At 33.5% G+C, this 15,498-nt stretch overlaps 1 protein-coding gene across 9 annotated transcripts in view; it reads right to left on the bottom strand.

Annotated features, from left to right (window-relative positions):
• LOC144617055 (uncharacterized) overlaps positions 1–15,498 on the bottom strand; it is a 65,995-nt gene that overhangs the window by 17,152 nt on the left and 33,345 nt on the right. For 2 of the 9 annotated variants that reach the window (XR_013557058.1, XM_078450596.1), the window contains 2 exons: positions 14,283–14,431; positions 2,365–2,545 (listed from right to left, as the gene is read on the bottom strand). The exons of 1 other annotated variant lie outside the window; for it this stretch is intronic. Coding sequence is in view for 2 of the 8 variants with exons in the window: in XM_078450596.1 (XP_078306722.1) it covers positions 14,326–14,431 (106 nt within the window). In the remaining 6 variants the exon portion in view is untranslated. Of the gene's footprint in view, positions 1–2,364; positions 2,546–14,282; positions 14,432–15,498 lie in introns of those variants that run through there. 6 more of the 9 variants (XR_013557056.1, XR_013557055.2, XR_013557057.1 and 3 more) reach the window with 3 other exon arrangements.

The raw sequence follows: 15,498 nt of genomic DNA on the forward strand, positions 1-15,498 counted from the left end.
TTAATTGTATTTCTACATATAAGCAACAAACAACTGGAAATTGAAGTAAAAAAATACCATTTATATAGCATAAAATACATCAAATCCTTAGGAATAAAATCTTAAAAAATATATGCAAGGCCATTACAGTAAAAAACTACAAAACATTATTGAGAGAAATTAATGAAGACATAAATAACTGGAGAGCAATACTATATTTATAGATTAGAAGACTCAATATTGATAAAACGTCAATTCTCCTTGACATCCAAGAAGGCTTTTTTGTTGTTATTGCTGTAGAAATTGACAAACTGATTCCAAAATTTATGTGGAAATCAAAGGAGACTTAGATTCCCCAAAACAATTTAAAGCATCGAAAAATTTGGAGGATTCACACTACTTGATTTCAGAATTTACCATAAACCTATACTAAATGAAACAGTGTAGTATTGACTCCAAGATAGATAAATTAATGGGATAGAACTGAGTCTATAAATAGATCAATACATACATGATCAATCGGATTTTGATAAAAGCACCAAGGTAAGCTAACGGGAATGAATAGTCTTTTTAACATGTGAGATTGAAAAAAAATTTGGATATAGATGAAAATAATGGAATTCAACACCTGTCTCAGAATATATAAAAAATTGGCTGAAAATGGATTATAGATCTAAAATGTAAGATCTAAAACTAAAATAATTACCATAAGAAAACATAGAGAAAAATCTACCTCATGTTTGGAAGGGATTTCTCAGACAAAACATGAATCATGAATGCAAAACAAATTTAGCATACTGGCTATATGACTTTGAAAATGTTATTTGCTTAATATGGCTCTCATTTTTCTTATCCATAGACAGAGATAACAATCCTACTTTCATTCGTATATAGTGAAGATTAAGTATGTAAAGCATATAGTAGCTGCTCAAATTAGTGGCATCTATTTGTAATTACTATTTTTGTTAGCAGTAATATTAACAGTGACATCTAAAACAGATGATTCTCAGGGTGTCTGGGTGGCTCAGTTGGTTGAGTGGCCGACTTTGGCTCAGGTCATGATCTCACAGTTTGTGAGTTGGAGCCCCGCAGAGCCTGATTCAGATTCTGTGTCTCCCCTCACTCTCTGCCCCTCCCTCAGTCACGCTTTCTCTCTGTCTCTCAAAACTGGATAAACGTTAAAAAAAAAATTCAAGAACTTTCCTGCTTGCAAAGGCTTATCTTTTCAATAGGAAATGTTTACAGGTATCTAAACAGTTCTTGCAAAGATGAGAAAGAAAATTTATCCTAGAAATTAAATTTTTTCTTCCTTCTTATATATAATCATTTTGTGGGGCAGAGTCACTAGAAAATGAATTACAGTGAATTTTAAATCCATTTCTTCCAATCTCTTTTCTTCCCTCTCCTTGACTTTCTCAAATCTATCAAATGGATGGTTTTACATTACTTTGATGCCTCCTTGTAGTTGATCTATGAGGACAGATTTATATTGAATAAATACTAATAGTTAATAAATCTAACAAACAAATTTATGTGAAATACTAATTTAAATTTTTCCTATTAGAAGTCATTTTCTTGTTATGGCAAACCGTTGGAAAACAGGATATAGGCTTATCTTTGACATGAAAAGTAAGATGTATAACTACATAGAATGATATTAGAAATTGACTTTCAGACAAAAACAAATTTTTGCTTTTTTTATACACCCCATCTTATTTTTTATTGTTATTTTTCAATGTTTTATTTATTTTTGAAAGAGAGAGAAACAGCACGCGCGTCAGGGAGGGGCAGAGGAAGAGACACAGAATCTGAGGCAGGTTCCAGGTTCCGAGCTGTCAGCGCAGAGCCCAATGTGGGGCTGGAACTCACAAACCATGAGATCATGACCTGAGCTGAAGTCGGAGGCTTAACCAACTGAGCCACCCAGGCACCCCTATTCTCCCCATTTTAAGCCATCAGTGAACACTTTGCCAGATCAGTGACCCAATCTTTTGTTTTTTTCTTCAATGATTAAAGAACCTAATAGATTAACAGTATTTTTGTTTTGGTTCCTTGTTGATTATGACTCCAATAAGCGAACAGAAGGGCTTATTTGTTAGAAATTCTGGTGAACAGCTTGCTGCAAGTTTAGTCAAAATAAGTTTTTATTCAGACCTACCTTGTCGTTCCCGGTACCTAAAGTGGACAATAGGTAGAGGACTTCATGGGGTCTTAGAGGTGAGTCTAGACTAAAATACCCAAAACTTTGGAGGCTTCAGATTACTTGATTTCAAAACTTACCATAAAGTTATACTAAATGAAACAGTGTAGTATTGACGGAAAGATAGATAAATTAAGTAATGGAACAGAACTGAGTCTATACATAGATCAATACATACATGATCAATTGGATTTTGATAAACGTGCCAAGGGAAGCTAATGGGAATGAATAGTGTCATGTTTACAAATATAAATTTTATAAAAGTAAAAATAGTATTATTTCTATTGCTCCTAGAAGGTCCTTGATTGAAGAGGTCTTAGGGGGAACTGACTGATTTTTGTGATCTTCAGTCTATCCCTTGAAAATCTGTCAAAATAGAACATGAAAATTTTATGATTTGCTATTTAAAGGGATTGTTTGAAAGATTTTACATCATTATCTTATTTTACTGATTGTATTCAATGTTTAGAGAAAGAATAAAATTTGAATATAATTAGCCTGCATAGTTGGTAAGTATCCTTACAACTGTAACAAATTAGTAATAGAACAATGGGATATGTAAATGTGATTATAAAGGTTCAAAAGAACTTAATACTTAGGCTTCTATCACTTGCATTTTCAGGTAAATGAAAACTAGGGGGAAGTTTCATTGGACCCCAAAGACAGTTCTGTTCAAAAAAGCCTCTTAGGAAAAGTGAAAAATATGAGGGCAGTTTTTTGGAAAAAAGGTCAAGACGATTTCAGTTTTTTACCTTTTGAAGGTCACCTTCACTACTCTTTTATGGCAGGAGTGATTTTGCCCTCCTCCCCTCACCTCAGGGTATTTGGCAGTGTCCAGAGGATGTTTTTGGTTGTCACAACTGTGTAGGGAGGTTTGCTGCTGGCATCTGGACCATCTATAAACATAAGCTAGATAACCTCCCTTTAGGTTGTTCCAAAGTTGTTTCTCCAGAGGCAGAGAAAATGAAGTAGAATGTCCCATGATTTTGTATTATAGATGGAAGTCTTATTTGATAATACATAGTTTTTTGTCAAGCACCAGCATTTTAGATACATTGTGTCTGGTCTTTATCATAATAAAATAGGTATTATTGTGTGCATTTACATGTGGAGAAACTGAAGGGAAGTGAAGCGAGAGAGGTTAAGACAAAATTTCAAGGTTACCTGACCAGGTAGTGCCACTAGCATTCTGAGTGCAAGTGTTTTGACTCCTAACATATTCTATCTCACTGCACACTTCTATCAACTGCTTTGCATACATATGACAAATTTTTCTAAAACTATAATTGTAAAAGACAATTATGAGTTGTAAAAAGTTTTATGTGCCTGGTTGCAAAGTAAGGACATGGGCCGTATCTATTATATATTCTTGCTCCCATTTTTCAAGTTACTATTTATTGTATCTTTTAATTTTTTTTTAATGTTTATTTATTTTTGAGAGACAGAGAGAGACAGAGAGTGAGCAGGGGATTGGGAAGAGAGAGAGAGACACACAGAATTCCAAGCAGGCTCCAGGATCTGAGCTGTCATCACAGCGCGTGATGTTGGGCTTGAACCCACGAACCTGAGCAGAAGTCAGATACTTAACTGACTCAGCCACCCAGGCACCCCTCAAGTTACTATTTCAAGATTAGTGAATCTCTGGAAAACGCAGGAGAATATTTCACTATTCTAACTAGCAAAATAATGGAAAAGAACACATTTTTTGTTTACCTTGACTATTTGTGTGAATCCTATTTCAGGGGAACTGAATGGTTCATGAGGAGAAGTTTTCTTTTTTTTTTTTTTTTGGTATGTAACTTTTTTTAATTACTAAACTTCATTTTTTAGGGAGGTTTTAAGTTCACAGCAAAATTGAGCAGAAAGTAGTTTCCATCACCACCCTCACCCTTGCCACCCTGTTAAACTTGCCCCACTCTCAGCATTCCACACCACAGTGGTACATTTACTTCAATCGATGAACCTACATTGATGCATTGTCATGGGAAGTTCTGTTTACATCAAGGTTCCCTCTTCGTATGGTACTTATTATCTATGGGTTTTGACAAGTATGATAATGATATATAGCCAACATTGCTGTATCATACAGAATAGTTTCACTGCCCTAAAAATTCTGTTCTCTTCCTCAGTATCCCTCCCTCTCCTGTAACCCCTGGCAACTACTTTTTTTTTTTTTTATTGTTTCTATAGTTTTGCCTTTTCCAGAATACCATATAGTTGGAGTCATACAGTATATAGTCTTTTCAGATTGGCTTCTTTCATTTAATAATATGAATTTAAGGTTCTTCCATATCTTTTCATGGCTTAAGAGGTCATTTCCTTTTAGTGCCGAATAAGATTCCATTGTCTGGATGTACTGCATTTATCCATTTACCTACTGAAGGATATCCTGGCTGCTTCCAAGTTTTGGCAATTATGTTAAAGCTGCTATAAACATCTATGTGCAGGTTTTCGTGTGGACACAAGTTTTTAGTTATTTTGGATAAATATCAAGAAGCACAATTGCGGGATCATATGGGAGGAGTATGTTGAGTTTTGTAAGAAACTACCAACCGGTCTTCCTAAGTGACTGTACCATTTTGCATTCCAAGCAGCGGTAAACGGGAGCTCGTGTTGCTCCACACCCTCCTCAGCCTCTGGTGTTGTCACTGTTCTGGTTTTGGCCAGTCTAGTAGGTGTGTTGTGTTATCTCACTGTCATTTTAATTTGCATTTCGGTAATGATATATGATGTTGAGTATCTTAAATGTTTTTTATTTTATTTTATTTTTGAGAGAGAGAGAGAGAGAGAGAGAGACAGAGTGAGCATGTGGGAAGGGCAGAGAGAGAGGGTGACACAGAATCCGAAGCAGGCTTCAGGCTCTGAGCGGTCAGCACAGAGCCTGATGTGGGGCTTGAACTCGTGAACTGCGAGATTGTGACCTGAGCCGGAGTCGGACACTGAACTGACTGAGCCACCCAGGCGCCCCTGATGTTGAGTATCTTTCCACATACTTTCTTGGCATCTTCGGTGAGGTATCTGTTCAGGTCTCTTGCCCATTTTTAAATTGGGTCATTCATTTCATTTTTTTATTCTTGAGTTTTAAAAGTTCTTTGTACATTTTGGACAATAGTTCTTTATCAGCTGTGTATTTTGCAAATATTTTCTCCCAATCTGCGGGTTGTTTCCTCATTGTCTTGACATTGTCTCTTATGGAGCAGAAGTTCTTAATTTTAATAGAGTCCAGCTTATCAACTATTTCTTTCATGGATTGTGCCTTTGGTGTTATATCTGAAACCTCACTGCCATACCCAACCAGTTAGGCTTTCTTCTATGCTATCTTCTAAGATTTTCATAGGTTTGCATTTTATATTTAGATCTGTGATCTACTTTGAGTGAATTTTTGTTAAGGGTGTAAGGTTTGTGTTTAGATTCATTTTTTTTTTCTTTTAGCATATAGCTGTCTAGTTGTTCCAGCACCATTTGTTGAAAGGACTATCTTTGCTTCATTGTATTGCTTTTGTTGGTTTGTCAAAGTGATGTTGACTATATTTATGTGGGTCTATTTCTGGGTTCTTGTTTCTATTCTGTTGATCTATTGATCTGTTCTTTAATCAGAATCATGCATTCTTAGGTATTATAACTTCATAGTAAGTCTTAAAATTAGGTACTGTCAGTCCTCTGACTTTATTCCTCTCCTTCAATATTGAGATGGCTCTTCTGGGTCTTTTGCCTCTCCATATAAACTTTAGATATGTTGTTAATATCCACAAAACAATTTGCAGGTATTTTGATTAGGATTGCATTGAATCTATAGTTTAGTTTGGAAAAACTGACATGACGTTATTCAGCCTGCCTACTCATGAACATGGAATATTGCTTCATTTTTTTAGTGATTATTTGAAAACTTGCATCACAGTTTTAAAATTTTCCTCACATTGATCATATATATGTAAATATATATATATATTTACATATATACTTATATACTTATGTACATATACTTAAGTGTGTGTGTGTGTATATATATACATATATATATTCTTTTTTTTGAGGTGGGGAAGACTGCTAATGTAAGTAGTAAAGTGTTTTGAATTTCAAATTCCAATTGTTTATTGCTGGTATATAGGAAAGTGATAGATTTTGGTATGTTAACTTGTATCTTGCAATCTTGCTATTGTTGCTTATTAGTTCTGTTTTCATCAATTCATTCAGAGTTCCTAAAAAGACAGTTTTGTAATCTGTAAACAAAAAGAGTTTGATTTCTTCCTTCCCATTCTCTAAACTTTTTACTTGATTTTCTTGTCTTATTGCATTAGCTAGGACTTCCAGTACAATGTTGAAAAACAGTTAAAAAGTTTTAAGTTTCTCACCACTGATATGATGTTATTAACTGTAGATTTTTTTTTTATAGATGTTCTTTATCAAGGTGAGGAATTTCCCTTCTATTCCTGGTTTGGTGAGAGTTTTTTTTGTTTTTTGTTTGTTTTGTTTTGTTTTTTAATCATGAATGTTGGATTTTGTCAAATGCATTTTCTACCTTTACTGATATGATCATGTACTTTTTCTTCTTCAGCCTGTAGATGTGATTATATTAATTGTTTTTAAAATGTTGAGCCGGACTTTCATACCTGGAATAAATTCCATTTGGTTGTGGTATATTCTTTTTAGACATTGTTGGATTTATTTGCTAATATTTTGTTGAGGACTTTGCATCAATGTTTATAAGAGATATTTGGCCTACAGTTTTTTTGTAACATCTTTGTCTGATTTTGGAATTAGGGTAATGCTGGCCTCCCTGGTTGATTTCTGTTTTAGAAGGTTATTAATGATTGATTCAATTTCTTTAATAGATGTAGATTGCCAGACTGTCTATTCCTTCCTGTGTGACTTTTGGCAGATTTTGTCTTTCAAGGAGTTAGTTCGTTTAAATTAGGTTACAAATTTCTGGGCAGAAAGATGTTTATAGTATTCTCTTACTATCCTTTTAGTGACCATATTATTTTTACTGATGTTCCCTCTCTATTTCTGATATTAGTAATTTGTGTCATCTCTTTTTTCTTAGCCTGGCTAAAGGTTTATCAATTTTATCAATCTTTTGAAAGCACCAGATTTTGGCTTTGTTAATTTTTCTCTATTGATTTCTGCTTTCAATTTTATTGAATTCTGCTCTAATATTATTTCTTTTCTTTCCCCTGCTTATTTTGAACTTAATCCGTCCTTATTTTTCTAGTTTCCTCAGGTGGAATCATAGATTACAGATTTTAGATCTTTATTCTTTTCTCATAAATGCATTCAACCTAAAAAAATTCCCCTGTAAGTACTCTTTTTTCTGCATCCTACAAATTTTGATATTATATTTTCATTTTCATTTAGTTCCAAGTATTTTAAAACTTATCTTGAAATTTCTTCTTTTACTTATGTATTATTTAGATGTATTTTGTTTAATCTGCAAATATTTGGGGAATTGCCAGCTGTATTTCTGTTATTGACTTCCAGTTTAGTTCTGAGAACAGACGTGGTATGATTTCTATTTTTAAAATTTGTTAAAATGTGTTTTATGACCCAGAATGTGTTCTATCTTGGTGGATATTCTATGTGACCTTGAGAAGAACAATTTGTTGCTGCTGGATGAAGTAGTCTATATACATCAATTATATTCAGTTGATGATATTGTTGGATTAAACCATGTCTTACTGATTTTCAGCCTGTGAGCTCTGCTCATTTCTGATTCAGGGGTGTAAAAGTTTCCAAATATGATAATAGAGTCATCTATTTCTCCTCTCCTCTCTATCTGTTTTGTCTCACATATTTTAATCCTGTGATGTTAGGTGCATGAATGTCAACAATTGTCTTCTTACAGAACTGAACCCTCTATCATTATGTATTGTCCCTCTTTATTTCTTATAACTTTCCTTTTTCTGACATCTGCTCTGTTTGGAATATATATAGCTACTCCCACTTTCTTTTTATTAGGTTATTATGGTATTTCTTTATCCCTTAATTTTTAATTATATTTCTTTTTATATTTAAAGTGGGTTTCTTGTAGGCAACATACAGTTGATTCTTATTTTTTGCTCTTTCTGACAATATTTCTTTTAATTGGTGTATTTAAACCATTAATGTTAAAGTGATTATTGATGTAGTTGGATTAACTACCATATCTACCATATTTGTTACTGTTTTCTATTTGCTATTCTATTTGTTGCTGAGTCTTTGGTCCTATTTTTGCCTTCTACTTTTTTTCTCCTGCCTTTTGTGGTTTTAATTGAACATTTTACACAATTCCATTTTCTCTCCCTTCTTAAGCATATCAGTTATACGTCTTTTTCCTTCCACATTGTTGGCCGCTGGACTATAGTTTACAATATATATTTACCACTAATCCAAGTCCACTTTCAAATAATACCTGTACTGTCTCATGACAGCATCATTGCTGTCATTTATTTCACTTATACACAGGAATATGTAAGCATTTATGAGTATATGTGTAAAAGTACATGCTTATATGTGCGTATATATGTGTGTGTGTGTGTGCATGCATATTCAAATAGGTTGTTGTTATTATTTTGAACAAACTTTTATCTATTAGATTGATTAACTGTCCAACAGTTCTCAATATTATGTCCTATTTATTTTTAGCCTTTAGTTCTTTTTTTTCACTTTCTGAATTTTCTGTTGTCATATCCCGAAACTCAGATTCTTTCCTTATGTGTCCAGTCTACTAATGAGCCCATCAAAGGCATTCTCCATTTCTCTAACAGTGGGTTTTTTGCCCAGAAATTCTTTTTGATTCTTTCTTAGAAATTCCATCTCTCTGTTTACATTATCCATTTGCTTTTGCAGGTAGTCTATTTTTTTTATTATTATTAAAGCCCATAGCATACTAATTACAGTTTTAAAAAATTCCTGGCTTGGGAATGCAAGCTGGTGCAGCCACTCTGGAAAACAGTATGGAGGTTCCTCAAAAAACTAAAAATAGAACTGCCGTATGACCCAGCAATTGCACCACCAGGCATTTATCCATGGGATACAGGTGTGCTGTTTCAAAGGGACACATGCACCCCCATGTTTTTTAGCAGCACTATCAACAATAGCCAATGTATGGAAAGAGCCCAAATGTCCATTGATGGATGAATGGATAAAGAAGATGTGGTATATATATATATATATATATATATATATATATATATATACCATGCGATATTACTCAGCGATCAAAAAGAATGAAATCTTGCCATTTGCAACTACATGGATGGAACTGGAGGGTATTATGCTAAGTGAAATTAGTCAGTCAGGGACAGACAAAAATCATATGATTTCACTTATATGAGGACTTTAAGAGACAAAACAGATGAACATAAGGGAAGGGAAACAAAAATAATATAAAAACAGGGAGGGGGACAAAACAGAAGAGACTCATAAATATGGAGAACAAACTGAGGGTTACTGAAGGGGTTGTGGGAGGGGGAGATGGGCTAAATGGGTAAGGGGCACTAAAGAATCTACTCCTGAAATCATTGTTGCACTATATGCCAACTAATTTGTATGTAAATTTTAAAAAATAAAAAATTAAATTAAAAAAATTCCTGGTTTAATAATTCCAGCATTTCTGCTATATCTGACTCTGTTCTGATGCTTCTGATGCAATCTCTTTAAATTGCTTTTTGTTTTGGCTTACTTGTTGGGTTTTTGCCTTTAAGTTTGCCTTGTGATTTGTTGTTCTGATAGAAAAGTGGACATAATGTACTGGGTAAAAGAAACTGGTAAATAGGCCTAATGTAACGGTAAGGTATGAGGACAGAGAAGTGTTTTGTAGTCCTATGATTAAGTCTCAGTCTTTTAGTGAGCCTGTGCCCTTGGACTGTGAACATCACCAGTGCGTCTCATCACCACCTCCCCTTAGTGAGAACGAATGGCCTAGAATGGGCTGGAGCTGGGGATTTCTATTCTCCCAGGTTGGTGAGGTTGTGGTAAAATCCTAGCAGTTCAGCTCTCATAAAATAGTGTCTCCTGTGGGCAGACGTTTTAACAAAAAGGGAATACTCTGATGTATTTCAAAATGGTTGTTCTCTTCTTGCCAGAACATGAAGGGATTTTTCTCTGCTACAGCTCCTGGAGTAAAACTCGCAAAACTATAGTCCCCTCCCTCCCCAAAAGTGGAATCTTTTGGAGTTTTCAACTCTCAGTGTTGTCCTTGCTTAGCATCCAGTATTTGCCTACCCTGACACAGGATCTCACAGTTTTCTGCTTGTGGGTTTCTGCTTTCATAAGTAGTGGTTCTCTGAATCCATCTGTCTACCTCTCCAATTTTAATGACAGAAGTTTGTCCTGCCACCTCACTTCTCCACTAGATTCAAGAGAAGTTGTTGATTTTTGGTCTGTTTAGTTTTTTACTTGTTGATAGGTCGGAGTGCTGACTTCTAAGCTCCCGACATGTTGGACCAGAAATTGGAAGTTGGGAGGTTTTTCTTTAAGGAAGGATTTCAACTATTAAGTGTGGGAAAATGATAAAATCAGGATATGATCATTTTACTATCCCTAATAAAATAATGTATCTAGGGAATGATCATCAATAATTGTAAAAACAGGTGAAAAGCTGATAGGACTTTTTAAATGGATAGTTCAGGATAACACCCTGATCAATCATAACAACCAAAACAGTATGCACAATAGAAAGTACACATTATTACTTGTGAGGTAATCTTGCCAAAATATTGATTATTTTGTTATCAAGCTTCAAGGTCTTATTATTAGCTTATAGGAGAGGAGATAGAAAGACTTGCTAGGTGACACCAAAGGGGACACCATCAGCTAAAGCCAGAGTATGAAAAATTCTATGGAAAAAACTCTGCTTCTTAAGCAAGTGCATCGGGGGAAAAAAAGAAAGAAAATAAAGCGTGTGTGTGTGGCAGGGAGGGGATATATAGATTCAGAAAAGACCTAATAGCTTTTGCAATCTGTGGTTTTGATTGGATGTCAATTTGAAAAAAAAAATCAACTGTAAACACTAAATCATGAGACAATAGGGGAAATTTGGATGTTAACTGAATATTAGACAGTGTTGAGACTTTATTGTGATATTGTACTGCAATTATCTGTGAAAAAAAAACAACTTTGTTTTTTAGAGGCATATGTTGAAGTGTTTATTATTGCAGTGAAATTATGCCTCATTTGCTGGTCATAATCCATAAAGGTAGGAAAGTGTCATAGAGTTTATTTAGTAAAGAAAATCTTCATTTTGTTGGTAAAGGGACAAATTCAGAGAGGCTCTTATTCATTGATATCAAGTACAAGTAATAGCCAAACTGAAACTAAAATTAATTGCTGATTTTTATTCCAGTACTTAAAAAATAGAACAGTTTAAATATTCATAATCTTAATTGCATTGATTTGCTTAACAAAACAAAAATTTGGAAAAATAAAAATCTCTAACTGAATAATGACAAACTTTGAATCAATTGGGTTATGAACTAATGGCATTTTACTTAAATTGAATGAAATGCAAACTATAAAAGAGGTAAACTTTCTTTCCTTTTATTAGCTTTTTCTTTCCAGGGAAACAAAATTTCTACAAAAAGTATGTATCTTAACATGTTAGTACCATTCGAGTGTTGCTCTGATTATATTTGGGCCATTTATCATGTTGCTAAGTTCCCATATCCCCTCACTGTGGTTTCTCATTAATGCTGGCAATTTTTCACACATCTAACTTTATTCCAATTACTTCATAATTTTGAGTTTTCTAAACAGTTTCTTGAAAGTGACTAGCTAATATGATAAAGTAATTTCTGTTGAGATGTTAATGGATAATTTATTGGATGTGGGTGTGCCATCATTTTGAAATATCTGAAAGAGTAAGACAGGAATTTAGGCAACTGTGGTAGACTGGTGATAACCAGGGATATTTTAATGTTTTTATTTTTCTAAAGGTTTATTTATTGGGGGTTGGGGGTGGGCCAGGGAGAGAAGGAGACAGAGAATCCCAAGCAGGCTCTGCGCTAGAAGCACAAAGCCTGATGTGGGGCTCGATATTACAAACTGTGAGATCATGACCTGAGCCAAAATCAACAGTTGGACGCTTAACCAACTGAGCCACTCAGGTGCCCTAACTAGGAAGATTTTTAAATGATGGATGGGAAACTTTTAGTGTTTCTTACATAATATTACATATAGCATGTAACCTTCTAATATTTAGGGTCATTCTTAATCCCATTCATTTCAATATTTAGCCATTGTTCAGTATTTTTTAAAATATATTTATTAATTTTATTTGACTATAGCTGACATACAATGTTATGTTAGTTTCAAGTGTACAACTTAATGATTTGACAACTTTACGCATTATACTATGTTCACCACAATTATAGCTATCATTTGTCTCATTAGATCATCAAGATACCATTGACAATGTTTCTTATGCTCTGCTTTTTATTCTTGTCTTACTCATTCCATCACTGGAAGCCTGTATCTCCTTCTCTCTTTTACCCATTTTTGTCTAACCCTCCCATCCCTCTTCCCTCTGGCGACCATTAGTTTGTTCTTAGTATTTATAATTCTGAGTCTGCTATTTGTTTGCTTATTCACTTTTTTTAAGATTCCATTTATGAATAGAATTATGTGGTATTTGTCTTTTTCAGTCTGGCTTATGATACCTTCTAGGTCCATCCATATTGTCTATCATTTTTCTAACTTTAAAGGGCATTAATAATCAAATTATGGTTCAAATGCATCATTATTATATTGGTATGCTGTAATTTGGTTCCTTTTGCTATCCATCAAACACTGGTAAGAATAACTCTTGGTTAGTTTCCTTCAAAGTAGCTGCCAAAATATCTCCCATTAATTTTTTAATTCAAGTGTATAATACATTTACCAAAATAACTTTCCACAACCAGTGAAAGTGAAAATAAATTTTTCCATTTACCGTTACCATTCATAAAATTTTTATTTTTCATTTCACTTAAATGAGAAAGGAAGAAGCAAAGTTATATAAATAAGACTTACATGCTTTTTGGTTACTTTTTAGATTTACAAGAACTTTAGAAAAATATGAATTAAATTATCTTCAATTGAGAAAAAAATTGAATTCCCTTTCACATCACTTGTTTTTTTGTTTGTTTTTGTTTTTGTTTTCATTTCTCTTTCTCAGTATTTATTTCCTCTTCTATTGCTTGGATGAATTTTGTGATGACAGGACACATTGTTTTGTTAAATGACTTTTGTTCTAGATTACATAAGCTTTCTGCTCCTTTCGTAAAATAGCTAATATGTAACTCCAAAAGAGAATTAGAATGCATCTCAAAAGAAAACATTATTTCTGTGGTAGACAAAAAGCTAACTTTAAGTTAACTACAGAAGGCTAGCTTAAAGTTAGATACAACCTGGTTTTAAGTTAATTTAATTTCTTTTTGTCAGGTAATTTTTTTTGACAATTTACTTATGTCAAAAACACCCTAAAAACAAAGAACCCAGATGTTAAAGGAGATTCTAGAAGAAAAAGGACATGAAATTCAAATTACAAGAATAAAACTTCATATATGAATATGGTTGAAAAGTAGTTAAAGCAATATATAAAGTTAAGATATCGTTACTACAGATGAGAGGGGTAGGTAGGAAGTACAGAGGTTGGGCAAGGGTAACAACTGAAATTCAGGAGATCTGGGTTTGAATTATGACAGCATTTTATTTTCTTTGAGACAGGATAAATCAACCAGGATCACTCAGTATACATTAATAATCAGGTGTGCTGAAGTCGAATCACATTGGCTTGCAAAAGCCAATTGTTAAATTTTTAGGAATTTGGAAATATAGTTTTTAAAATTGTCATTATTAAAATTCAATTAGATAAATTTTAATTAAGTACATTATATTAAACTCTAACAGATGTTCAAAGCTCAAGACTTCCTAATTTTGCTACATTTTAGTATTACATATGCTTTTGAAATTATTTATGTCAATGATACCTATAGGATAGATAATACATAATAGTATATACTGTACAAAAATTGACAATCATATAAATCAGGTTTTAATTTATCACTTCTTTTGATTTTTAGAATTACGAAAGCGATGGTGAATGTTAATATTGTGGATTATATCTAGAAGAGTATTGTACTTGTACCTGCTACATGGTGAATAGCCCCAAAAAACTGAGGAATATTCTTCTAGTCTTTGAAAACAATTATCCACTTCAGCAAAATAGTTGTTTGTGATTGGTGAATGAATGAAATCCGACATGTGCCTTTTTTCATTTTTATCTTACTCATTAACCTAAATAAAATATCAATTACATGCGTGTCAAAACTACATTGGTTTCTTTGTCGCAACCATATAGATACAGGTAAAGAGATGGATAAAAATCAATGAAAGCATCTGTGAGAATCAGACGGTTATAAAGAACTTACGATAAAAATTATTTTATATGTTGTTATTACTTAAGCATGATGAAATACCTACAACCTGTCTCATGGTATCTGCTACGTAGATAATGGTCATTGATGTTACCTTTAAGTCGTTACTTTTAATGTAGTGAAGGAGAAATTGAGAAGAGAAAATGGTTTCATCACGGAAAGTTCTTAGAGTAAGTATGCTTTGTGGTAGAGTTTGAAGAACAAGAATTATGAATTGAGATAGCCTAAGACTGATAGCTAAAATGAAGTGAATTCACTGATGTTCAATTTCATCATTCTTTGTTTAAATAGCTTGCCTATAATTTTCAGCTTAAATAGGCTGGTTCATTTTACTAGAACCACAGGGGAGTTTTTTTAAACATAGATTCTTGGACTTCAGAGCCAACCTACTAATCGGAATCTCCAGGGATTGGGAACACATCCCTGGTAATCCTGAGAGAGCCAGTCCAGCTACACGGGAGGACAGGGTCTGGAAACCACTAGAAAATAAGGAAGGAGACCCTGAGTTCTGGATTCAAATTTTGCTTCTGCTTTCTCCCAGTGTTGTGAACTTGGGCAAGTTACTTGATCTCTCCATACTTTGTTTTTTCCAACTCTAAAGTGGAAGCAAGGATATAAAATAGTAATAAAGTTGCAATGTATAAGAAGACAGATGATATTCAGTATTGGTAAAAGAGAAAAATATCCTATGGTTATGTGCCCATAGTCTACCAAATTCTGTCAGCAGATCTTTTGCTGTTGAATCATTCTTCTCTCAATCCTTCTCTTTTCCTTGTGAATGAAATTTGCCACATAGTGATGCTAATATTTTTAAAAATTTATTTTATTTGTATTAATTCTGTGAGAAAAATTGCTGCTTCCTACTGGACAAATTACTGATTATATTTCTAATTTAAAATGATCAATTGTAAAGTGTTTATTAATGAA

The sequence above is a fragment of the Panthera onca genome, chromosome C1, assembly GCF_046562875.1.
Source record: "Panthera onca isolate mPanOnc1 chromosome C1, mPanOnc1 haplotype 2, whole genome shotgun sequence".
NCBI classification, from domain to species: Eukaryota; Metazoa; Chordata; class Mammalia; order Carnivora; family Felidae; genus Panthera; species Panthera onca.